We start from the raw sequence: 25,605 nt of genomic DNA on the forward strand, positions 1-25,605 counted from the left end.
CCCACTCAACCATTGCTAAAACCTTGGCTGGATCTACCGTTATTCCCCTTTCTGACACCACGTGACCTAGAAACTTCACTTCTCACTGCCAAAATTCACACTTCTTGAACTTGGCATATAACTGGTGTTCACGAAGCGTCTATAAGACTATGCGTAGATGTTTAGCATGATCGTCCTCTGACTTTTAATAAATCAAAATATCATCTATAAAAACAATGACAAAGTGATCTAAATAAGCCCTGAAGACTCTGTTAATCAAATCTTTGAAGACTGCCGGTGCGTTAGTCAGTCCAAATGGCATGATACGAAACTCATAAGAATCATATCTAGTGAGAAATGTTGTCCTAGGAACATCTTACTCCCGTACCCTAAGTTGATGATATCCAGAACGCATATCAATCTTAGAGAAGTATATAGCTCATTTCAACTGATCAAAAAGATCATCAATCATGGGCAAAGGGTACTTGTTACGAATAGTAACCTTGTTCAATTCCCTGTAATCTATACACATACGAAGCGAACCATCCTTCTTTTTCACAAATAGAACTGGTGTTCCCCAGGGTGAAGTACTCCTACGAATAAAACCCTGGCTAAGTAATTGCTGAATCTGATCCCTCAGCTCTCTCATCTCCACTGGTGTCATTCTGTATGGTGCCCTAGAAATAGGCGTAGTACCTGGAGCTAAGTCAATCACAAAGTCAATCTCGCGACTAGGTGGCACTCCTGGAATCTCCTGAAAAACATCTGGAAAATCCTGTATAATTGGTATGTTATCCAATGACACAGTAATCGCCTCCTCCGTTTCCTCCTCCATATGGAACAAATATGTGCTAGTAACCCTGTTAGAACGTGGTATAGCTACAACGTACATATCCTAACCAGGTATGGTGAACACAATAGACCTATCATAACAATTAACTTGGGCATGGTAGTGCAATAACCAATCCATCCCAAGTATCACATCATAAGTGTGCATGTCCAGAACCAATAGATTGGCTAAAAATCTGAGTCTACCAATATCTAATGTCACAGGCCCATCACTCTCATGTTGTATTGCCTAAAGGTATAGAAATACCCTGAGGTCTACTGCATACCCGCGTCGTCATCCCAGATAAAGCAACAAAAGATCTAGATACAAATGAGTGTGTAGCACCCGTATCAAATAAAACATGCCCCAACGAACCATGAATAGGAAACATACCCTCAACAGCCTGAGGTACCTGAATACCCTGTGGCATGGGGTTGTACACACTGCCATAATGCAACTGTTGCGGTGCCTGTCCCTAAGGCTGTGGCGGTGCTAGTAAAGCCGGATATGTCTGTCCCTGAATCCGTGGAACCTGTGAAGTGGGTAAAGGTACCGGGGCCCTCTATCCCTGCTGCATATGCTGTCCTTGTCCCTGTCCTGCTTTAGGACACTACCTAGAAGTATGACCATACTCTCCACAAGTGTAGCAACTACCCTGGAAAGTACCAAATGGACTCCTCTGTCGGTTAGCCTGTGGCTGACCCTATCCTGCCTGTGGTCCCCCATTCTGTTACCTCTAAATGGGTGCCCCATCCCTGTAAGTATCTGAACCACCCTTGTGCTTCTTCCAAGACTACTGTCCCTGGAATTTGCCTTTTGTCATTCTGTCAGTGTCCATTGCCATTTCCTTTCTCAACTGACTAATTAGTAGAGTCTCTGTCACCCCGCTTCTCATTCTTAGCCTGTCTGAAGTCCACGGTCAACTGATATTGCTGTAAAGTGGCGTCCACCACCTGAGCATAAGTAGTGTAGGCTAGACTACCTGTAATAGCTCACTTGATAGACCACATCAGTCCCTTAACGAAACTATTTCGCTTCTTCTCTTCTGTATCCACCTCCTCTAGAGCAAAAAGAGATAAGTGTGTGAACTGCTGCTCATACTCTGCCACTGTCATGTTTCCCTGCTGCAGATTAAGGAACTCTGTCTTCATAGCTGCCCTGACTACGTAAGGGAAGTACTTCTCATCAAAGCGTGCACTAAACTGATCATAAGTCAATGACATTTTCTCCTCTGCAGTGGTAACTGACTCCCACCACTATAGTACATCTCCAACTAGCTTGAAGGTAGCAAGCATCTGCTTCTGAACCTCCGTGTACTAAACTAGGCGAAGCTGTCATTCGATATCCTATTTCCACTGGTGAGCTGCTTTCGCATCAGTCGAGCCTGAGAACTCAGGTGGGCTCCCTTTTGTGAAAGAACTCCTAGCATTTTCCCAAGTATCAACCTAAACAACCGGTATTGGTATAGGCACCTACTGAACCGATGGTTGATTCCGAAGTACAGCTGTCACACCTGCTTCTATAGCCCAAGCAATGAGGTCATTGATATAAGGAGGATACTTTGGATCTCCTCCTTGATCCTGAGTCTGCTGAACTTCCTCCTGTTCTTCGTAAAACTGACCATCATCCTCCTGAAACTGCCTACGGGCTGCTTCCCTTAGTCACTGATTGTTCTATCTAATCCTAGCGTTAACCATTCTGTTAACATAGAAAGACAGACATCAGTACGATTTAAACCGAACCGTAAAAGAATACAATGAATCCTAAACTTAAGCTCTAAATAAGAGAAAACGCTACGCAAAAGTCTTATACGATAGAATCCTAGAGACACTAAACCTGGAGTGCTCTGATACCAACTGTGATACCCCTCGAATCTAGAGTCACGGGTGATCAAGTCCGAGCACAGACCCGAGGGATACCAAACAATTAATATGTAAATAAGCACAGAATACAAGATAAATCAAAGAAATAAAATAATAAGCTGAAAAGAATTCTAATTATAAAATCCTCAAAGGTTACTATTGTTAAAATCCAATAATCCAAAATAACTCCATTAATTTAACAACTCGGGAATCCATCAAGTGGACCCATAATAAAATCCCAAACTGGAAAAGAAATAACTGTAACAAAAATCCAACGCTAAATATAGAAAGCAATCATACGTAATCGGAGGAGTAAGTCATTGTATCTGCTCTGCACGATCAAGCTCTAACCCTGGAACTGACGAACACCAGAAAAACAAGAAAGTGGGTCAGGCCCACATGCAAGTCCTATCCTATTACGATCTATACAGAAACCTGATACGCAGATACATCCTAGATAACTCGACAATAACTAGAATAGTCCATATATGTATAAATACACACTATAGGACGCTCACTAGTCCAATAGGTCTGTCTCAGCCTGAGTAAAGATACCATGCAAATCGCACATAACGTGGTCATGTGTACCTAGACCTACCAGGGAACAACACCTATGTCCAGTTATCCATCATAGGGGATATACGCACTCTAACCATGGTCCTGAGACTCAAGCTCATACCATGGCACCATAATATATATATATAAAGTCCGTATACTCCTAATACAAAATATCATCCATCTGGTATAGTGGCCTAATATATGTATAACAATCCATCCAGAAACCAAAGTAGGTCATTCAATTATTTTATTGACATGACACAAATATAAGTAGGACTTAATATTTATGGTTAATCCATACCTCAATCCAGATTAGGTAAGACTTAGTATTTGAACTAATCCATCCCTAATATGCCATCGTCCCATACCGGTGCATACAATCCTCCAATTAGCATAATTGATAAAACAACACCAGGTATTCATTAACCCTTCTCCAAAATATGCATCAATATAAATTAATACATATAAAACGATATTAGGAATTCATTATAAAACCTAAAAATCATGTTCCAATTATTTAAATTGCTAAATTAAATCAAAGCATTTAAATCCTCCAAATCGGCCATAAATTGATACAGTTAAAAGCAAGTTAAATACCAATTTATTCCAAACCAAGCGTAGTTAATTACAAGTAATTCACTACACTTATAACTCTGTTTAATTATGATTAAATAGTATTAAATTATATATAACAGAAGCTCCAAGTTCCAGCAAGTAATTTAATTAACCAAAACAGTGTGCAACCTATAGGTTTTTCCCTAAATTCGTCTTGCTCCATTCCTTAGTCCAATTATGAATTAATGTTTCCCCATAATATTACAGGTCATAACAATCCCATACATCATTTAAAGCAGTTTAAACATAGTAAAAAATACCATGTACAGCCCAAACAACGCCCTAAAAATAGCTAATACATAATTCTGGGCGAGAGCAAGCTTTCACAAATTGAGAGCCTGTTCTATTAACATGGAAGCCGACTCCCTACCCTTGGGAGCCGGCTGTGGAGCTAAGAGCCGGCTCCACACTCCTTGGAGCCGGCTCCATCAATGAGGGAGCTGGCTCCCTCTTTTTGGGAGCCTGCTCTCTCACTCCTTGGAGTTGTTAGCCTTTTCTGTTTCATCTTCCTCGCCTCCGGCAATACCCCGGGCTTCTGTAATTCTTTTAATACTTGTTCTAGTGTTCATTCAACGTCCCAGATTATTTACAAGACATCGATATGCATCAACGATCTCAATTAAACAAAGCTTAAACGCAAAGACAGCGGGAACCAGTTAACAGAACTTTAAGAATTTGCAAACTAGTTTAATTCAACGAGATTAAATATAGTTTAAACACGCATTAAAATTTTGTTTTAGCATTAATTAAACCCCTGGAGTCTACCTAGGCATGCACAGAACACAGGTTTAAAAGAATGAGTTAGAATAGAGACTTGCCTCTGATTTCATTTTAGAAATCTTAAACCGTCTTCTCTAGCAACTCTGGCGACCTTAATTGTTTTACTTACATCCGCTGCTCCTGGTTCAGCCCACAAGCATGCGTCAATTAATCCTCCTTGGTTCAGCCCTTAACCCTAACCAAAACCCTAACTTGTCTCTCTCTGTTCTCTCTCAAACCACCCTGTACTTTCTCTCAGCCTTCACAGTTTGTAAATAGAGTTCTAAAAACCCTTGCAGAAGTATAAAGGTATATATATAGGCTTATACAAATACCAACCCTAATTCTAATTACATAACCAAGTCAGCTACATCCGTGAAGAAAATAAAACCCTAAAATTATTAAAACATTTAATTCATTAATCCGCATAAGCGTATAATCCATATAAGCATATAATTAAGTCAATTAAAGAAAAAGTAAAATACAATTAAATAAGCAATTAATTAAACAATTAAATAAAACAATTCATTCAAATAACATAATTCACAATTTATTCAAATAAATAAGCAAATAAATAATTAATAATTAAAAATACAATTAAACAATTTATTAAAATACCATGACTATTCTTTTAAAATTAGGGATATTACATTTTCTTATGGATTTAGGCACAAGTTGAGATGGGAGTGTTCCAAAATAAATAAATAAAGAGGGACTTCAATAAAGATTTGAATTCAGATTCGAGATTAAAATCCAAACCTGTTAAAATGGACTTGATTGAATCTCCAGTCAACTCTGCTCCATTTCAAACCCCAAGGCAAGGATTATCCATATAGGTCATATTTATGGAATAATTTCAGTGTTATCATTATTTTCCTATAATAAATATAGAACCTTTCAAACTAAAGCATATTCCTATAATAAAAAAAAAATACAATCGTTACCAACAGGAACAATCAAATGCTCGAACAAACCATACTTTCTTGATTTTAATTATCACAATTCACACAACCTAACCCATACATCTCCAACAATCTTTTTCAAATTAACATTTTCGAAATTGTTCGTAAGAAAAATGTAACAATATGTTGTTACATGTTATTAGTATACAACTCCCCCAAGAAGCCTGAATTCTTCAATAATTTTTATATCTTTTACTTCTACTCATCATGGCCCAAGCCATTCTTCCACAGTAGCCTCACTCCAACTTTGCAAGGAAATGACATGATTCTCTGTGTGTGTAAAACTAAGAATTCAGCTTCTTTTCAAGCATTTTGGCTCGCCGAAGAGCATCCAAGGCTTCAGCTTGCTTTCCAGAACGTTTCAAGTTTACTGCCTTTACCTTCTCCGCCTTAATCCTCCCCTCCAGTTCAATTCTCTCCTGGATAGAATTTTCACTCTTAACCACAACGGGTTTTGCTGGCTCTGGTTTTTCAGGGCCTCGGGATACAATACTAGCATCTTCCAAACCTATTGCTTTCAAAGCAGACAGAAGTTGAGGATCAAGAAGATCTTCAACACCAACATCATCAACTGGTTCTGCTCCACTAACAGAAGATTTCGTGGAATTATGGCCAGCCAACTCCTCCAACTGAGTTTCAAGAGCCTTCGCTAATTCAAACTCAGCATCTGCTTCTTCCGTTCGACCTTCCCTTCGCAGCTTCAGTGCCTGCCGCTTATGGCTGAGAGACTCCTGTTGAATCTTGAAACGATCACGACTGGACAAGGGTTTTGGAGCCAAATTTGATGAACTATGCCCTTTTTGTCCACTGGAAGCAACATCGAGAGTAGACCTTGATACCGAACTAGAACCAGGGGGTCTTGGAGCCAAATTTGATGAACTATGCTCTTTTTGTCCACTTGAAGCAGCATTGGGAGTGGAGATTGATACAGAACTAGAACCACTACCAGGTTGGGGATTATTGACATCCTCCAGAGACTTCTCTAAGAGTTTTGCCCGCCGAAGTTCCTCCCTAGCTTCCGCCAATTTCCCTTCTCTCTTGAGAGCAACTGCCCGCCTTTTTTGTGCCAGAATTTCTTGTCGGAGAGAAGCTTGGTCATTCTGAGAAACAGTCAAATGAACTGAATTTGATTCATCCATATGTGGCTTCTCGTTCAAATCAACTGTTTCTTCTCGTTTTCCATATGCAACACTCTCTTGACTGCCCCAATCTTCAACATTTTTCTCAGATGATTGAGAATTTCTCCAATCATCACCGGTAAGCAAATCCATTATGCTTGCGGACTGACCTGATGGAAGAATGAATCCAGTGCCTTCTGCTTTTCTTGTTTCACCTGGAGGACCTAAATCTTCTAACCGGGCCATTACAGGAATTGAAATATCAGAAATCCTTGGAGGAGGATTATTTGTACCCTTTTCATTCCATCCTAAACTTGTGGGCCTCTCAACATCTTTTCTATTCTGACCGACTGCTGCCTGTGTTGTCCCTTTATTTACTTCCACACCATCCTTCACACTTTGAGGCCCAAAACTCTGAGGTTCTTTATCATTTGAACCGTCAAACGGTTGTTCTTTCTTGGGGGCTTCTACTTCTTCCATTTGGGCCTCTAATAATGTCGCAGTTCTCAGAATTTCCTCAGCTTCTTCAGTTTCTCCTTTTCGTCTAAGGGCAAGAGCCTTTCTTTTCAACCCCAAAATTTCCTTTTGAATATCCCGATTGCTCCTTTTTGGTGGAACAACAAGAACTTCTGGAGAGGATGGGACCATGGATAGGTCATCAGAATGTACAGAACTACTAGCAGTTGGTTTAGAATGTTCTGCTTGCATGGTTACAGTTTCAACTTGATCGTTCCACCCCAAATTCTTCATCACTGAGAGCAGTGCTGGATCATGCATATCTTCTTCTGACACATCTCTTTCATCAACTGTAGTTTTAAGGGGAGAACTGATTATCTCATTTCCCATTCTTCTATCTATTTCAACCCGGACCTCCTTGTTTGGCACTTCAATCTCTGCCAACTGTGCCTCTAATACTTTTGCCATTTCCAGAACTTTATCCGCCTCCTCGGTCTCCCCTTGGCGTCTTAGAGAAAGCGCCTTTCTTTTTAAGCCTAAGAGTTCCCTCTGGATTTCACCTTTACTTCTTCTAGATGCCCCAACCTGGATGGTAGTAGGGGCTTGAGTAACAGAGGTATCACTGATCTTTAAAGGAGGAGTTTCACTTTCCTTAGAAGCTTTAGATGGAACAGCCACATGTTCATCCTCTTCATCCTTCCAACCCAAGTTACTAAGAAGTGAAAGAAATGTTGGATCATGCATGTCGTGATCTGTCACATCCCCTTCTCCTTCAAGATCAATAGTAGAAAAATCATCAGCATGCTTATCACTCATGTTTACCTGTGCTACTTTAAACTTTGAAGCATTATCCATCTCTTCAAGCTGCTGCTCAAGAACCTTCCCTTTCTTCAACTCTTCATCTGCCTCCTCTAATCGACCTTCCCTTCTCAAAGCAAGAGCCCTCTTTTTCAGGGCCAAAAGCTCTTTCTGAATCAGTCCTCTACTCTTTGGTGGCAGGTTACGGTCCATATCTTTTCTTCCGTCGACATTTCTCACTCCCACCTTGTTTGAATGTTCAATAAAATTAGTTCCTTGAGAATCGTAGTTGTCAAGGTCCTTTTCAAGTCCTTTTGCCTTCTTTAACAATGCCATTGCCTCCGCAATATTACCTGTCCTTTTTTTATTAACAGCTTCCCTTTTCAAGGACTGAATTTCACTTAACAATGCTTCCTTATCAATAGGGACAAGCTGGGGCTCAACTTCTTCAGGATGAGTACCTTCCTCAGTCCAACCTAATGATTTTAAGGCATCGACCATTTCCGGGTCATCCATGTCCCCATCAGTCACTTCAAAATTATTATCAATACCAAGATCATCACCAAGGCCCCCCAGGTCATCAACATCAAAACCAGTACCTAGTTCATGCCTGATTGACAAGTCTTCTTGTTTATCAACATCCATACTACGAATCAAAGAGGAAAGCTCGTCATCAGAATCTTCAAACTCTGCCAAGAATTCCTGTTCCTCAAGTTGCTTTTCAAGAACTTTTGCAGTCTTCAGTTCTTCCTTTGCTGCAGCCAGTTTCCCTTCACGCTTCAAAGCAAGAGCCTTTTTCTTATGAGCAATGATCTGGGCCTTATCAATGCCACCAGCTCTCTTTTCTGTCTTAGGTTTTTGAGAGACTTCTCCGAGCAGAGTAGAAAGTTCACCCTCCAAACTCATGCTTGCCTTTTTTTGGTCTGCATTATGCATATCCATATCAGACCACCCCAAATCTCTGAGTTCTGCAGCAAGGTCATCTTTTTCTTTACTCTTCTGAGGAGGGAGTGGATTTTTTCTGCCAGAGTTGTTAGGGTCATCTTTGATTTTCTGGATTTCAATCATGTTGATTGACGACAAAGCCCTTTTACGATTTTTTCTTAACGATAGTTCCAAAGCTCCAGCCTGCCGCTCAAGCTCTTTTCCCCTTTTGAAGGCTCTTAGAGCTTCTTCAGATTTTCCTTCTGCTTTCAAAATTTTGTATTTCTTTTTTTCGTCCACAGCTTGTTGGCGCAATTCTTCAGGACTAGCAGATCCCATCTCCATCAGCATGTTATTAGGCTCCTCGACAGAGAGACTTCTAAGAATTTCTCCTCCCTCATCCTGAGTGGCAACTTCTTGAACATTCGAACATGATGCACTGCTTGTTGCCCTATGGATACTGGAAACCATGTCAGTGGCAGATCCTCGTCCTGATGAAACCAATCCCTTTCCATCATTACCCAGAATCTGATTTAAAACTTCATCATCAGATCTAGATGTCAATTTTGAACCTGCCAATAAGGCTATCAGCATTAGCTGGAAAACTACCTTTTGCAATGAAAAGTAGAACTGTCATTGAGTGTAACTAGTGCTTGTGCTTCTGATGCTTTTAAAGACAATAAGACTTCATTTTACATAATGACCACCTTAATTGAAAAAAACATGCAAAAAATCCAGGAACATTTCATATATATATATATATATTTTGATAAGTACCAGGAACATTTCATATATGAAATTCTGAATTAGGACAAAACACTCCAAACAGATATACCTCCTTTCGAATCAATCCCCTCAAACGACCGAGTTCTGCTAGAAGAATTAATTTCAGTATTCAAGAATGGGCATTCTAAAAGCATATGGATACGTTAAAAAAATACGATTCAATATCAGGCATATATTGGCATCTGTTCAATGCATTTTTACTTAATTTGTGTGGTATAGTGTACACACAAATTTACTTAACACATGGCCTTCCGATGCCACACAATGATTCAGCATGTATAAATTTCATAACAACCAGCAGGGCCATTCCAGATGTCTTGAAAAATGATCAAAGTGGAAGAAATGCGATCTTCAACGTTATCTACTTTAACATATAATAATCCAAGTGTTCAATGTTCTCACGAATGCATGACATTTGAGGTACCTAAAAGGAGCTTCACGCAAGATCTATAAAGGAGACCCTTAACATTCTAGGAAAGTATGTCATACTCTCTAAGACATCTTCTTCCCACATAAGGCCCGCTGCCACCATACACAGTCAATAACCTCTTTCCCTCATATAAGCCTTGCTATGAGATCCTCCTCTCCTCAGATAAGCTTCACAAGAAGATCTTGGCGAGATGCCCTTTACCCCCATATAAACCACACCACAAACACCTCTTTAGCCACAGTAAGACCTTGGTGAGGATCTAAGTATTAAAATTTAAAGTAATTTTAATTTAACAACGCGCAGGCAGTATTAGTAGTCAATGAATCATATTTTGGGTCAAGTTTTGTTACTGGGTCTTTACATGCGGCCTTTAACATGTCAAAACATCACTAGGTGTCAAAGTTCTCTATTTTGGTATCCCAGTTCTAGCACAAGTAGCAAAAAGACTAGCAGCCAAAATATCTACGTGCTAATTCAATTTATAGAAGTAGAATCTTAGAAACTCAAAGATTGTATAAAATATGATGCAACCTATACTTGAGGAAAAACCTAAAGAATTGTAGCCAACATTCCCAAAATTTCTCCCCTTCTTGCTCTCCTTTTACTTTCTACTCTGCAATGAGATTCTGCCATTCAAATCACAACCAGACTTTAACTTCTTCAATTGTTCCTTCCAAATCCATAAATAGAAACCTAACTCTTTCCCTATTACTTGGCATTCAATTAACAACAAAATCCTATTACTTGTCAAAAAAATTCTAACAGACTTCTTCTTTCTAAAATTCCAACATCAAATTACAAGCCAAGCCGAATCAAATTCCTTTCCATTTATAAAGCCTACAACTCTTTCTTCACTCTTCAAAATGCTAAAGTTGCATGAATTTCATAACATTAACCCACCACAAATAATCATGGTTAGTGTAGACAAAGGATTCTGGTCCTTGCCACGCCCTAGCCTCATACATAATTATTAACCGTAAAATGTCTTGACACGTCACCTAGGGTCTTCAAGGAGGGTGTGGTTTGGTGGGCAAAGAGGGAAGTGCTGGCGAGGAATGGTGTCCTCTTTACACCCACGGATAACCACTTCTAATTAGCAGTTATTTACATACTTGAGGAGAGAAGTGAAAAGGGGGTCAGTGGGACACATGTCATTTAGGAATGACACGACTCTAGACGTCTGTCCCCATCTCATTGGTTGTCTTTCACATGTGTATAGACCTCATGTGTGACTTCACCTATAAACTCCCCTTCTACTCACAAAATAGAGGGTCCTTTCCCCTCTCTAGAGAAGACCCCAACTCCAAGAGTATAAGATGGTCACCCTCTCCTCTCTCTCTCTTTTTTTTTCCCAGAAATTTACTGTCTCTCTCTTTCCTCCTCAATTCTCACCCCTTCCTTGTGGCCATTCCAGAGTGACGTGGAACCCTCTATAACAAACCCCTCTTCTACAGGTAGCATTATTCTCAATTTCCTAGTCTTGTTGCACATCATGCATTCCACGTCATAAAGATAAGATAGCAGCCACAATGTAAAGATAAAAGGAACCAGTTGAACTACATGCTAGAAATGCTGAGAAAAACTTTAGTAACCATTTGCTTCTGAAATGAGGAAAACCATGTAGATGTGCCAGAGAGGGGGAAAAAAAATATGGAAAAAGATACGGAGAAATGGTAAACTGCATTGGCAAACTAAACTTACAACCTCAAACAACAATTGTATCTAAAAAATTACCTCTGCCCGATCTATTCTTGTTTCCATGTCGCAATTCAAAACGTGCTGCCTCTTCAAGTTTTTTACAGGGTTCACAAATTCGTACTGGTGAATCACCTTGTCCACGTAATAAGATTCTTTGCTGGGTACAACTATTGCAAAACAAGCCCCCACACCTACGGCAGTGGTGCTGAAAATAAGAAAACATCAATAATTAATTAAGGTTAAAGCAAATAACTAGTGATTATAAATTTCAGTGCCAAAACAAAATGTATTTCAGCTTGGCATGAAATATAAGGGTTCATATTTAAAAACAAATTATCATAAATCTGGTTTTCTTTTATTTCCTCTTTAGAACACAACAATACAAGACACTTATATCATATGGGTACTTATAGAAACTTATTAGCAAGTTCTTTAAATTGGATTGAGACCCAAAACTCCTTTAAAATATATATATATAAGTATGATTGCCTAACAAGTTACAACCCTGCTAATCACTGAATTTTCTCAAACATCAATAGATGTCCACAAAACATCATTGTGTATTATCTAACGAGAAGATATCATAGTCTCCAGTAAGTAATCAGTGAGATCCATATAGCCCGAGTATAATATTTAACAAACCCAATTCAACAAATTTAAACCTAAACATGGTAGTCTATTAGAACAATAAACCACAAAAGAACCAATTTAGAAAAATGGGTCCTGAATAAACGGGACATAAATAAATAGTACGCAAGTAAGAGAGATGATTCATCAATTTGAACCTGGTCATAATCATCAATTCTGAAATAAAATCCAAAATAACAAATTCTGAGAAATGGATTGTAAAGAGAAGTAGAAAGTAATCGTATAGTCGTAAGTAAACAGATCAGAGAGAGAAATAGAGATACCTTGCGATTGATGAATGTGAACTGCGAGGAACATCCTTGACAATGTGAGGCGTCAACCACCCAATTGTTCCCTCTCAGGGCAGGCTTTGGCGGCAATCCGATCTTCTCTAACATCTTTGCTATCTCCACCAGAAAAAGCAAAATTGAATACAAATTATAGAAACAGCAAGGGTTATTTAAAGATTATGGAAGGTCGTTTCTTTGAAATTTCAATCGGTCGTTGCTTCAAAGGCTAGACAAAGAAAATTGATAAATGACGAACGCTACGAACTGAAATTATTAATAATTTAAAAAAAGAAAAGAAAAAATGGAACGAAGCCAATTAGTCAATAAATTATTAATGGAGAGAAACGACGGCGTATAGAAATACGGAGCATAATTGTTTGCAAGGACGAGACCTTTTTCAGGATGGTGAAATACCCGTCTCATCGGGTACCCGGTCCGTCCCACCATGACCCATTTAGAATGCTTATGGGAGTGATTAAGTAGTAGTTTTGAATGAAAAGGGGTTAAGATTGAAAATTCATTGTTTTAGGCTGGCATGAAAGAATAGCCCTTCAATCATATCTTACATCATTTATACCGATGAATTACAATTCTATTTTTATAATTTATTTTTTATTAAAAAATATTAAGTTTATATAAAACAAAACATAGGTTAATCCAATATTTCAATAGCTAGATATACTTTTGTATTATTATTATTTTAGAACCTATATATATTATTGCGATGTTACAAGAGAAAAATAATTGTTACCTCTTTAAATTTGTAATACAAGTTTAAAAAATATTCTCTATTTTTTAAACTCCTGCTCTGCTTAATAAACAGTTGTGGACAAAAAATATGGCAACCCTGTTAAACGAATATAGGTTTGGGGTCCTCGCTTCATTGTCGTCCTATTAACATAGGTGTTGTCAACACCGGTAACCTATGAGCTTAAGCTTTTGAGTTTTTTGAGTTTTAATTTCATAGTACTTTGAAATCTCTATAAAATCATATTGTTTAAATAAAACAACGTAAAAGTGTGATTATATTGTCATGAATAAAATTTTATGCTTATTTGATTATTAATTTAGATATCAGTTAAAGTGAAAAAAAAAATCACCGTAATATAAAACACTTCAAACAAGTATAAAAGAAATTATCAATTTTAATTTTCACTTACAACTTTAACATCTAAAATTCAACTTTTAACTCTTTTTTATTTATGCTTAATTTTAATGCATAGTTAAAAAGAGATATGTTTGGCGCGGCAAGAACAACTCATCAAATTGATTTTTAAGATTGCATATGCGGGTTGTTTTTTTTTTTTTTTTTTTATTTATTTTTTATGGCAAAAAACATACTCTTACTCACACACGCTTTTTGTTACCCACATCGGTGCGGATTCCCCCTCCTTGAGGAACAGAGCCAAAACATGGTGTAAGGGGGGCTATAGTGTAATTTTTTTAATAATTTCAAAGGGAGCAGTAGTTTAATTTTATAGGTATATATAGGGGCGGAGCCATAAATTAAATTTAGGGGGCACATTGTAAAAAAAAAAATTCAATAATCACGACAATAAATATAGATTCTATAAATCAAGAAACAAAGAAGAAAAATTAGTCAAAATAATATGCAGTAATTTAAGAAAGATAAATAGTTAACAAAAAAATTTAGAAAGGAAAAAAAAAAAAAAAATTAGAGTTTGATTCAAAAAGGAAATTTTGACTTTTTTAAAAGAAATTAAACGAATTTAAAGAGTAAAAAAGTGAAAGAAATACAAAATTTAAGAGATAATTTTAAAAAATAAAAATTTAAGGAGGGGCATTATATGGATGTAAGAGATAATTTTAAAAATATATAAATTAAGTATATGTGAATGCCAGGCCAGGAGGGGCACGTGCCCCCAGGCATACACAAGCTCTGTCCCTGGGTATATTAACAAAAAAAAAATCAGTTGGAACAATTGCCTCCACTTACTTGTGAATGCCTCCGTTCTTGTCCCTCCTCTTTGAAGATGGAGAGATTATAGATTATACTATTTGATCTTTGTTGGTTATTCAAGTGACTACTTACATGAGAAAATTGATGAATATGATTCTCATTAATTTCTGCATTTACGAGAAATTTCCATGGTCCAAAACCTCAAAAGCCCATTCAACTTTAAATCTAAAAATAGTCCTATAGTTTGTTTTATTTCTTCAAACATACTGTATTGTGCGACCTGAGACCACCTAGCTTTGTGTTTAGGGAGAACCATCATCACCTTGTCACTGTATGAATGAAGGTTGGCTCAACGGTCCTTTTGCTTGGGTGGCCTGGGTATCTTGCATTGGGCCTTCTTTGCCCTCTTGCCTTAACCCTTTTTGTACTGTACTTTTTTTATTTTTTTATTTTTTTATATATAAGTTGATTTGCCCCAAAAAAAAAAAAAAAAAAAAAAAAAAAAAAAAAAAAAACACACAAACAAAACTCTTATAATTATTCCAAAATCAATTTTCAATTTTTTGTTTTTTTATTTTTTTTATCCTGACAAACAACTCCCACAAAACTGCACAATTAAAGGGAAATTCACTTTTGAACTATTGAACAATTAGTAAAATATGAAAGAAAGAAAGAAAAAAATTGTTTCACATAAAAAGAAAAAAGAGGAGCTTAAATAGTGTTTTAAATTTAGAACTAGGATTTGTCCTGAATTGAAGGCAAAGAAAAATGAGTTACTGATTACTTATTTGTATCTTTGATTTTGAAAAGATCTTCAATTTTGAAATAATTGATATTGAGTTTCCTTTATTTTGGGATCACTGAAATATACTCTTTTTTTTCATAATTAAAATCAGTTATATTGATTATGTTGTTCTTTCTCTGTGGAGATGAAATTGTGGAGATTTGTTTTCCCATTTGCTTTCAGTGTATAAGCCACATGTACACGGACCTGCGCCTTCAATAACGCGACACGCGCGCGCACACATATATATATATTGTAGTCGTTGATATGCAATGAACAAAGAACTATTTTATTTGGATAATAGCACATATTTTATTATACTGACGTGCAAGCATTTGTAGGTGAAAGCTTAAGCACTGTTTAGCAGCAATTACATCTGTTAAGGTCTTCAATTCTGCAATAGCTCCTTAGCTTTGAAGTAGGCCACGGATTGGTCATAAATGTCTTCAATCCCGTACTTAAAACTGAATCCCTCTTTGATAAGTTTTTCTGATGAGATGATCAACTTGGCTTTAGAGGGGAAATCTCCAAAACTGCAATTGATAAAGAAGACGAAGAATATGTTAAACTTGTTTCATTTACACCACAATTCATAGACACTAGTTATGAAGTGGGCTTACTCAGTAGGGACTTTGTATTGAGGGTATCTTTTATTTAGGAACTTTGCAAGCTCAGGAACACTTGAATTAACAGCACAACAAATGTAGCGGCCAGAAGCTGATTCTTTCTCCGCCACAAATATGTGGGCACGGCAGACATCCTCAACATGTGAAATGGAGATTGAACCCGACAGCATCTGCATACCTTTCAGCCCGTTGATGAGGAACTCATTCCCTACAAAACCAATTGAAATTCATTTCAGACATCCTCTGTATTATGCTCTTGTATTTAGTTGATTAAACTACCTATGTATTTCTGGTTCTGATTTTACACCTGTGATTAAGGACATGCCAAGACCGATACTACTAGGGACGTCTGGAGTAAGTGAAGGACCGGCCATGAGAGTAGGAATGACCGTGATGAGATCAATGTTGTTTTCTTTGGCGAACTTCCAAGCTGCTTTCTCAGCTAGTGTCTTGGAGGCAGGGTACCCCTGCAAATGCATATAATTTTACTAAATCATCTTGTTATTTTGTTTCTCAGCACTGGACTAGCCCTTTTATCTTGTTAATTTGTATCACAAAATCCTCTGCTTTCTCAGCTAGTGTCTTGGAGGCAGGGTACCCTGCAAATGCATATAATTTTACTAAATCATCTTGTTATTTTGTTTCTCAGCACTGGACTAGCCCTTTTATCTTGTTAATTTGTATCACAAAATCCTCTTCCTGTTCTGATTCCTTAATATCATGGATGTACTAAGTTAAAAAATCAGGAGACTCTGAAAATTTTGGATTCTAATTACCCAAGTAGGTGGCTTCACTGAAGTCAGGAAGTCAATGTCAGTCCAGTTCTCCTCATCCATGACCAGGCCAGTTCCATTCAGCTCATTGATGCTTACAGCAGCTGCTGATGATGTTAAAACAACACGTTTCACGGTTCCTGATTTCGCACAGGCTTTTAAAACGTTGACTACTCCTTGGATTGCTGGCTTTATCATGTCATTCTGCGTTCCAAAATGTGCAATCATAGTCAATTTAATTGTGATATTGGTGTTGTGAATCTGTAATTACTTAATTACCTCTGGATCTTCAGAAGCGAAGTTGACTGGTGTTGCGACATGGAAGACAAGATCACAACCTGCTATAGGAGCACCAAAGCTTGCTTCATCAGTTAGGTCTGCTCTGAAGATCTTTAAGTTGCCCAAACTCTCTAGTGATAGGAGGTGTGAGACCTTTTTCTGATCATCTGCATTAATTATATGAAAATATGTATAAACATAGTGGAACACCAGCAAGAAATAAACAAGAAAAGAAAATAAAGGGAGTTGAAGTGAAAAGTGAATTAAGGAGAGAGTAGCTAACCAGGGTTTCTAACAGTTGTATTGACGGCATAGCCTTTCTCAAGCAATAGTTTGACAAGCAACGAAGCCACGAAACCAGAGCCTCCAACAACACATGCCGTCTTCAGTATCAGTGGTTGGGTCGCCATTAATGCGAATTTTTAGCTCTCTCTAAGACGGATGGTAGTAAAAGTCTGATGATGAAAAAGAAAGATACTACTAGATCTATATATACAAATTTCACAATCCAAACACTATGAAAGATATTTAAGGGCATACGAATAATAGAGTAAACAACATAAAATAGCTGTTACATTTTCATCTAATTGAATTGGAAGGAAGAAGGTGAGCACGTGAAGTCAATATACACCTAACAACTCTTATTAGTATTACCTTCTCGTTTTTGGAAATAATATAGTAGAAAACCATTCAGGAATTTATTTGACTGTCCATTTTTGAAAGCCAGTTGCTAAAAATACTGAATTGTGAAAAAAAGTCAGATCTCGAAGAATAATTTTCGCCAGTCTCTTCAGACCAAATATCGTATTCTTGGAATTTTGAAATTTGTAGTTGACTTTTGACAATCCATTTCTTCCTTGCCTTTAAAATGTTTACTTTACTACTATATAATTTTCGACTTATTATCTAAATCCAAACAAATATAAAGTTAATATGATTAACTTGTGTACATGCGTAATTATTGGGACACGAAGGCAATTGCTATTTAAGGTTTCTAAAGCAAGGAAGTGTTTGGTGGATTTGCACGTAAGAGGGGTAGTTGGCCAACTTAGTAATGTGATTCCTCACGTGCCATTTTTGCATTTAGGTGAGAATCATGAAATGAACATGTTTACAGAGTAGTTGATTGATATATATATATATATATATATATTCAATTTAAGGGCACGGTGTCCCGGTGAAACAAAATTAGAATCTAGGCGTTACAGGACTCAACAAGCACTTCAATTAAGGTCCAAAATGTTTGCTAAAAAAAAAAAATTAAGGTCCAAAATATTCACTTCAATTAAGGTCTAAAATACTTATTGTTTCCTGTACACCAAAGTGTCGCAACATTCACAACACATGATACTCGAATGTCAAGTATCATTCTAGGACGTCATCTTAAATTGCATCTGGAATTAAAAATTTAAATAATATGTGTTGATTAAGGGTTCGTTTGGTTTGGATTGTAAGTGGCTTTAAACCTTGGGTTAGGAAATTAATGAAACTACTTTTGCAGCAGAGAATAAATTTAAGGACAGGAATGGATGAAAATAAAAGAACCCTCCACATAGTCTGTGGATAGGATGAATATCGATTATTTCAGCTAGATAATGCAAATGACAACAAATATTTTTCCGTCAGAGTCAGTATAATATAATCCAACCTGTGTCATATTATATAAAATAATTGACATTCTATATGAAATAGGGTATTTAGCTTGAAACAATGCAATAATATGATATGGGATTTCCAAATTGTAAGTTTGTACACAGAGTCTGTAACAACGTAACATAATAAACATTTGTAATTTCTTTACAGCAGCCATGAACTGCAATAGATGCAACAATTACATCTCAGACAATGACTCCCTGCCTCAAACTAAATTCAGAAGTAAATAAATAAATTCACAAGAAAATCTATAAAATTTTAGTGGAAATTTAGAATAATAAATTCTTCACTGAAGTGCAAAAACCTACTTCAGTTAATCTAACAACTACACTCCTTTTCAGGGTTTCCAAAGCACCACAAAGCGAGGAAGGAGAGCTCTCGGGTTCAATGAATATAGTTCTTCAACATTTGGTTCGAGGCCTACTTTTCCAGCAATAGAATCGAACCCTGTATATCCAGCTAATTCTTGAAAATTCTCCATATGTCCATGGACTCTACCAGCAATTACTCTGCATATTATCAAAGCACTCCTTAAAGATGGACGACTATCATCATATAGTCTGATAGATTCCAGTGCTCTTATACTTGTGGAAGTAGTGAAAACACCTGTGAGTACTTCCTTTTTTATGGAGAAACCATGTCTTAAAATTCGACATAAACAACATTCATGTGATGCACATAGGCTATACGAGCCATTTGATCCAAAGGAGCATTCAACATATGTGCCGTAGAACCTTAAGAGCTCATTCCCATCGGCCAGGCAACGCTGATTTTTCTTCGACTGTTTGCTTGCTTTCATCTTCACCATTTCTCTGTGTTCTTCAAACTGATCTACTGTTTCTTGCATGTTGTGGACCTTTAAAATCTTGTCTATATGCCCATAATTGTTGTCAGATTCTGGCCAACCCTTTCGAAAAATCATCTCTACAATCCTCCGAGATGGATCTCCTTCAACAATTTCAGTGACTGCATCAAAAGAAAGGACACTTTGACATCTCTTAAAAAGCAGAACGAATTCAGCATTTGAATCCATCTGAATGGTTTAAAGGCTAAAAAAGGGAAATTTGAATAATAGAACCAACAAAAATAAAATCCAATAAAGATATATATGTCAAAGGAATATATAATAGGCTCCTCAGACTCTATATATCCTCAATTTTGGTAAAATTGATAATTATAATAATAAGGAGAATAAAAAGGAGACTGTCAAATCAAATGACAATGATTCCAAATTTGGGAACTACATTTGACATGAATTTCATTCAAGATTAATATAATGGTCACAATGTATGTAAATAATAGCAATGGAAGAAAATACACTAAAACTAATGATATACAACATTCAACAACACATATATGAATTTAGGGGGGGGGGGGGGGGAGATTTCAGTAAAGGGTTTCTTTTACCAGCATGTGTGGAGAGACGATGTGCTTCAACAGCTTCCATTGTTGCAAATTCTTGACCACATTCATGGCAAGTGAAAATTGAGTAACTACGATAATCTGTCCCAAAAAGTGCCTCAGGGTTTTCAGGGGTGGTATTCCCATATCCAGAGCCTCCCCTCCTGTTTGGTGCCTTTATCAGAGAAACGGATGTCCCTCTGGGTTTTTTATGGGGCGCTATAGAGCGCCGTCTACGGCCAGGTGTCCCAGGCTTAAAGGTACCCCCAATGGTTGAACCACCACTGGTACCCTTATTCCCAGTAGTACTCTCAAGTTCAATTTCAAAAGTTGAATCACTGAGGACTACTTCATGGGTTATTGGGTTTAAAAACTCACAGCTCCTAATAGATCTTGGACTACAACTTGGTTGTTTTTCCATACTGTGCCTCTTACTTCCTCCATGGATGACATCCTTGAGATCCGAAATGGTCATCGAACACCCAGACCTGCTTGGTTCTCTTGTCAACTGATTGCCATTGCCATTGCCATTGCCCTTTGGATAATGAACATCTGGTGGTTCTCTTGTCAACTGATTGCCATTGCCATTGCCCTTTGGATAATGAACATCTGGTGGTTCTCTTGTCAACTGATTGCCATTGCAATTGCCCTTTGGATAATAAACATATTGTTCTCTTGTCAACTGATTGACATTGCCCCTTGGATCATGAACATCTGATGGCTTTGATCTGCATTGCAGTGATCTCTTCAATTTAAACCAAAATGCTGGCATCGTCTTTCAAACTTCAAAAACTCTATTCTAAAATTCTCTTCCTTTGTTTGTGAGAAAAGCTTTGTTATATAGAGAGAGAGATAGAGCACATCTATTTCCATTTTTATATAACAGCTACACACAATCATGATAATAGGAAAGCAGAGCAAACCATCAAGGAAACTAGTTCTCTCGTCGTATGGTTGCTGTTTTTAAATACAAAACTCACCATATCTGCTATTTATTTCCTTGCTCAGATCAAACCAGTTTACATATACATAGAAGATATAATCTCAATTTACTTACCCAAAAAAAAAAGATACAATCTCAATTTATAGCAACTTTAAAAGGTGTTTCTGGGGAATCAATGAAAAGATACACCATCGTATGAAAAGTCTTATTAAAATAATTGAATTGAATGACAAAAAAGTGACTGATATATATATATATATATATATATATATATATATAATTATGTATAAGGGACCTGGAAAAAATATTCTTCCTGACATTAATAAACGACTAAGATGGCATTATATATATATATATATATAAAAGTTAAAGTTAAATAAAATGTTATTCACCTGTGGGGCCCACATGATTTATAAGCCAATATAATGACTTATTTCTTCTTCTCTGCGTATCAGCTTCTCTCTCATTCCAGAAGCTCTCTGGGCTTTTTTTCTTTTTATGGTTTCAAGCTTCAAGGCTTAATTTCTCTCTCATCTCTTATCGGATTAAGGTGTCGTTTGAGGCAAAACGAAGCCCACGACGAGCTCTACGCATCCATATGAACAATTCCAGATTTAATAACACATCTACCATTTTCATTATAAACTTTTTATTATTACCTTATTTAACTTATTTACTTCTTTTTTTCTTTTTCTTTTTTTCTCTTTTCACAAAATCCCTTAGTCTTTTAAAGCATCTTCAGCAGTATGTTAAAATATTCTTTTGTGTAAAATATACACTGTCATATATGATATGTAAATTTTTTTATCTCCAACAATCTGTTACGATACACTTCAGGTCACTAATATGCAAAAGAGTAATGATAGTTGCACCGATTTGTTGTAGTGAATTACCTAACCGAATATTTCTGATTAGTTATGTGACACCCCCAACATTTTCCACGCATAAGTTGATCAGGCTTATACACGAAAAACGAGGGATATCAAAAACAATTGGCAATATACAAGCATGGAATACAAAATGATGATAATAAAAGAATTTAGACAGGAAAGGAACACTAAATAATACAACATCCATCCATCCTTTATTTAATACAGTACTCCATTACAACTTGGAAATCCTATGTCAAGGATCCCTAAATATAACCATGAGAGTTCAACGTCAAAAGTAAATAAAAACTAAAACTGAAGTAATACATAAAACTTCTACCCTGAACTGGATCGTAAGAGTAGATGAGTTCGGATGGTGGTCCCTCACTGCTAACCTCAACCTTGGAAAGGGTACTGACCGTATCCTGAAATAACAACAATGGTGGGTCAACCCCACGAGCAAGTCCTCTCTACTATGACCCAAATCAGAGAATCAAATAAATTAATCATTATGAATCGGATGAGTACTATATCTGTATACATCCTAAGGGAACTATCCAATGTATAACATGACCTCAACCAGAATAGACGGTGATCACTTAGACTCACACTAGGTGGTTAAGTGTCGCCTTTCCCTACCCGGGAAATCAGCTATTATACATGGTGCACGGTACTGACAACACAGACTATAACGAACTACACAGTGATAACACCTCTCAAAGTACTGATGAATATACTGAGCATATAAATTAGGCAACACATGCCAATAATATTACTAAACATACTGAGCATGTCAATTAGGCAACACATGCCAATAATATTAAACCACATACCCCGACAGCCACCCATCTGTCTATAGCAACGAATGCATAAGGTATAAATGAGTCTAAACTTATTAGCCAGCTCACATGGTTCTATATGGCAACACATCCATGTAATATAAATGCGACATAATTTAAACAGTCCATTTATTCTCTGAAATGCACACAGCATAATACTCATGGTTGATATATGATTAACAGTATAAATATCCCATAATATCTAATGGCTAATTTATATGACGATAACCGTGACATTATTAACAGTACTACTGAATACCATTTAATAAAACAATAACAGCATCTATAATAATGTTGATAAATGAATCACCTTCATATCCGTACAGTAAACGTGCCATTTAAGGTTTAGAAATATTAATCGGCCATAAGAATAAGTAACGGGTAGTAAAATAATAATTGTGTGGCCCGTTAAACCCGTAAATACCAACACAGTACCTAAAAATCAAGTTTAAGGTTCTGGAATTTACAAAACAGGCCCTAGGGGTATTCTGATAATTTCCAGCAGCTGAAAGGGCCCTTCACGCGCCCCCATGCGCCGCCCTAAGCTTCCCCACGCGCAGCCCAACCTTCCCCACTCTCCCACGCGCGTCTGGCATCAGCCACGCGCGTGCACGCGCTCCCACGCGCGTGTTTAAGTCTCCTGCAGACGTGGCACCTCCTGGTTGGTTGGCTGTATTGGCTTGCTGTGGGTGCGCTACACAGGATCACTTCATCTCATCTCACCTAATCCAAGGGTCAATGATCCGGGTGTACCGCGGTAACATGGACCGCGATGCACCGGATCAATCAGCTTCATCTAAGGCCCAGGATGCGCGCGCACACCCTCCTATGGTGCGCCGCATCACACCGGATCACTCCGGTCATCTCCCCCATTGCCGGCGACCGGAAAACTCGCCGGAGGGTCGCCGGAAAATACAGAAAGATTCCGAAAATTGCCCAAAAATTCTAGAAAAATTTCTAAAGCCTTAAATAACAATTTCCTAAGTTTCAATTAATTACCTAGGCCAATAATAAATTATTTAACCCTTAAATAATTAATATCACATTATTTTAATAAATTAAATAATTAATTTCTCATTGTCCTATCATGGTTTCTAACCTAAAAAAAATAGCCGAATAAATGTAATGAATAATTTATGGACTCAAAGGGGAAAAGTAGATAATAACTTGCCTTTTTGGATTTAAAATAAATTCGCCGGTTGCGCGTAGTCGGGTAAATTTTTCCTACACCGGTCCAAACTCCTTTCTTTCTCTCTCTTCCTTTCCACACTTTTACAATGGCTCACTAAAAGTTATAATTTGATTCTAACTCCCTTTCCTTCCTTCTAAGGTAAGCTAGCTAATTTATATACAATTTATATAATATAAATATTACAAATATCTATTTTTGCATTTAATTAACCACATTCCCAACCATATGGCTTTAAGGCAAGCAAGCCAAGTCAAGCAAGATGTCCTAAGGTTCAACTATGGGAATGAAATCCTATCCTAAGATTTAATTTCTTCATCATTACCTTGATTTAATACTATTATTATTTATAATAAATATTCTTATTATTATTATTATTAATAAACTATTATAATTATTGTTATTATAAATATTATTATTATATTATTATTATTATTCAATACAAATTAAATACTTTAATTAAATAATAATAATTAATCTAAAACATAACCAATAAAAATTTCAAAACTAATCATTATACTATATAGAACATAAAATCAATATTACATGCACAAATAAATAAAATTAATTAACTAATCTAACATATATAATTACAAGGTGAATAAATCTACACATTAAAGAATTAACCTAACACAAAATTAATTTAAATACACTCTTTAAAATTACGGGGTATTACAAGTTATTTATACACTATACATGTAAGTAGAGGGCCCCACTTCTTTATATATGCAATTTGTTGTAGTGAATTGTCAGACTTGTTTCTTTTAATTGATCCATTTATGCATAAATAAAGAAGTGGGCCCTCCACATGCATGTATTGTGCATAAATAACCAATCAGTAATATTCGGTTAGGTAATTCACTACAACAAATCGGTGCAAATATCATTAATCTATGTAAAATTGTTATGTATTTTACACAACCTTTTTACACAGCCACATAGCATATTTCCTTTCTCCTCCCTCTTTCTCATTCAATTAACCAATCAACCCTATATTAAGTAGGTTTGTAAAAATTATGTGGGATCCAGACCTGACACTCTATATTAAGTAAGTTTGTAAAAATTATGTGGGGTTTAGATCGACATGACACTGATTGATTGTTATTGATGAATATATTTTTACACAAAAGGTATAAAACAATAGCAGGAGTTAAAAATAAATAATCCAAATTTTTTTTGTAAATCTATGATGACACATTAGATTTACACCGATATATATATATATATATATGTATATATATACACAACGGTTGGAGATACTCTTACTGCTATTGTCAAAAGAGTTGGGACGAGAAAATTTAATAATAATAAAACTAAATTCAAAACATTTTTTTTTAAAAAAAAAAAAAAAAAGATTTTTTTCTTTTTTAAAAAAGGGATAATTACAACGACACCCCCTGAGGTTTGCCATATTGACAGCCATATATAACTTAGCCATTTTTTGGACAGAGACACCCCATAGGTTTACAAACTTGAACAATGACATCCCATTTTAAAAAAAACGGAGCCAAACACAGCCTAAAGTGACATGAAATGTCTAATATGCCCTAAGATATATTTTAATCATCACTTAAAATGACCAAACTACCCCTTATCTCATCTCTCTCTTTCAACAGCTCTCATCTCATCTCTCTCTC

At 36.6% G+C, this 25,605-nt stretch overlaps 4 protein-coding genes across 4 annotated transcripts in view; 1 reads left to right on the forward strand and 3 right to left on the reverse strand.

The window, feature by feature from the left end:
- The window catches only part of LOC132288605 (cyanidin 3-O-galactoside 2''-O-xylosyltransferase FGGT1-like), a 4,478-nt gene extending 2,810 nt beyond the window's left edge, over positions 1–1,668 (forward strand). The window contains exon 3 of the mRNA XM_059789869.1: positions 1,640–1,668. Within this exon, the coding sequence (XP_059645852.1) occupies positions 1,640–1,668 (29 nt within the window). The remainder of the gene's footprint in view (positions 1–1,639) is intronic.
- Positions 1,669–5,563: 3,895 nt separating this feature from the next.
- LOC132288604 (uncharacterized) lies at positions 5,564–12,943 on the reverse strand. The gene is made up of 3 exons (XM_059789868.1): positions 12,686–12,943; positions 11,811–11,979; positions 5,564–9,432 (listed from the first exon to the last, which is right to left on the reverse strand). Exons 1-3 carry the CDS (start codon positions 12,797–12,799, stop codon positions 5,849–5,851), a joined length of 3,867 nt encoding a protein of 1,288 aa, XP_059645851.1. The 5' UTR covers positions 12,800–12,943; the 3' UTR covers positions 5,564–5,848.
- A 2,721-nt stretch (positions 12,944–15,664) lies between these two features.
- LOC132288611 (anthocyanidin reductase ((2S)-flavan-3-ol-forming)) lies at positions 15,665–17,596 on the reverse strand. The gene is made up of 6 exons (XM_059789873.1): positions 17,358–17,596; positions 17,075–17,241; positions 16,799–16,999; positions 16,330–16,489; positions 16,017–16,230; positions 15,665–15,929 (listed from the first exon to the last, which is right to left on the reverse strand). Exons 1-6 carry the CDS (start codon positions 17,482–17,484, stop codon positions 15,785–15,787), a joined length of 1,014 nt encoding a protein of 337 aa, XP_059645856.1. The 5' UTR covers positions 17,485–17,596; the 3' UTR covers positions 15,665–15,784.
- Positions 17,597–19,064: 1,468 nt separating this feature from the next.
- LOC132288606 (uncharacterized) lies at positions 19,065–20,900 on the reverse strand. The gene is made up of 2 exons (XM_059789870.1): positions 20,135–20,900; positions 19,065–19,693 (listed from the first exon to the last, which is right to left on the reverse strand). Exons 1-2 carry the CDS (start codon positions 20,898–20,900, stop codon positions 19,065–19,067), a joined length of 1,395 nt encoding a protein of 464 aa, XP_059645853.1.
- Positions 20,901–25,605: the final 4,705 nt, after the last annotated feature.

This window comes from Cornus florida, unplaced genomic scaffold (assembly GCF_030987335.1).
Source record: "Cornus florida cultivar Cherokee Brave unplaced genomic scaffold, ASM3098733v1 CherokeeBrave_3.0.0_Hap2_scaffold_130, whole genome shotgun sequence".
Classification (NCBI taxonomy): Eukaryota; Viridiplantae; Streptophyta; class Magnoliopsida; order Cornales; family Cornaceae; genus Cornus; species Cornus florida.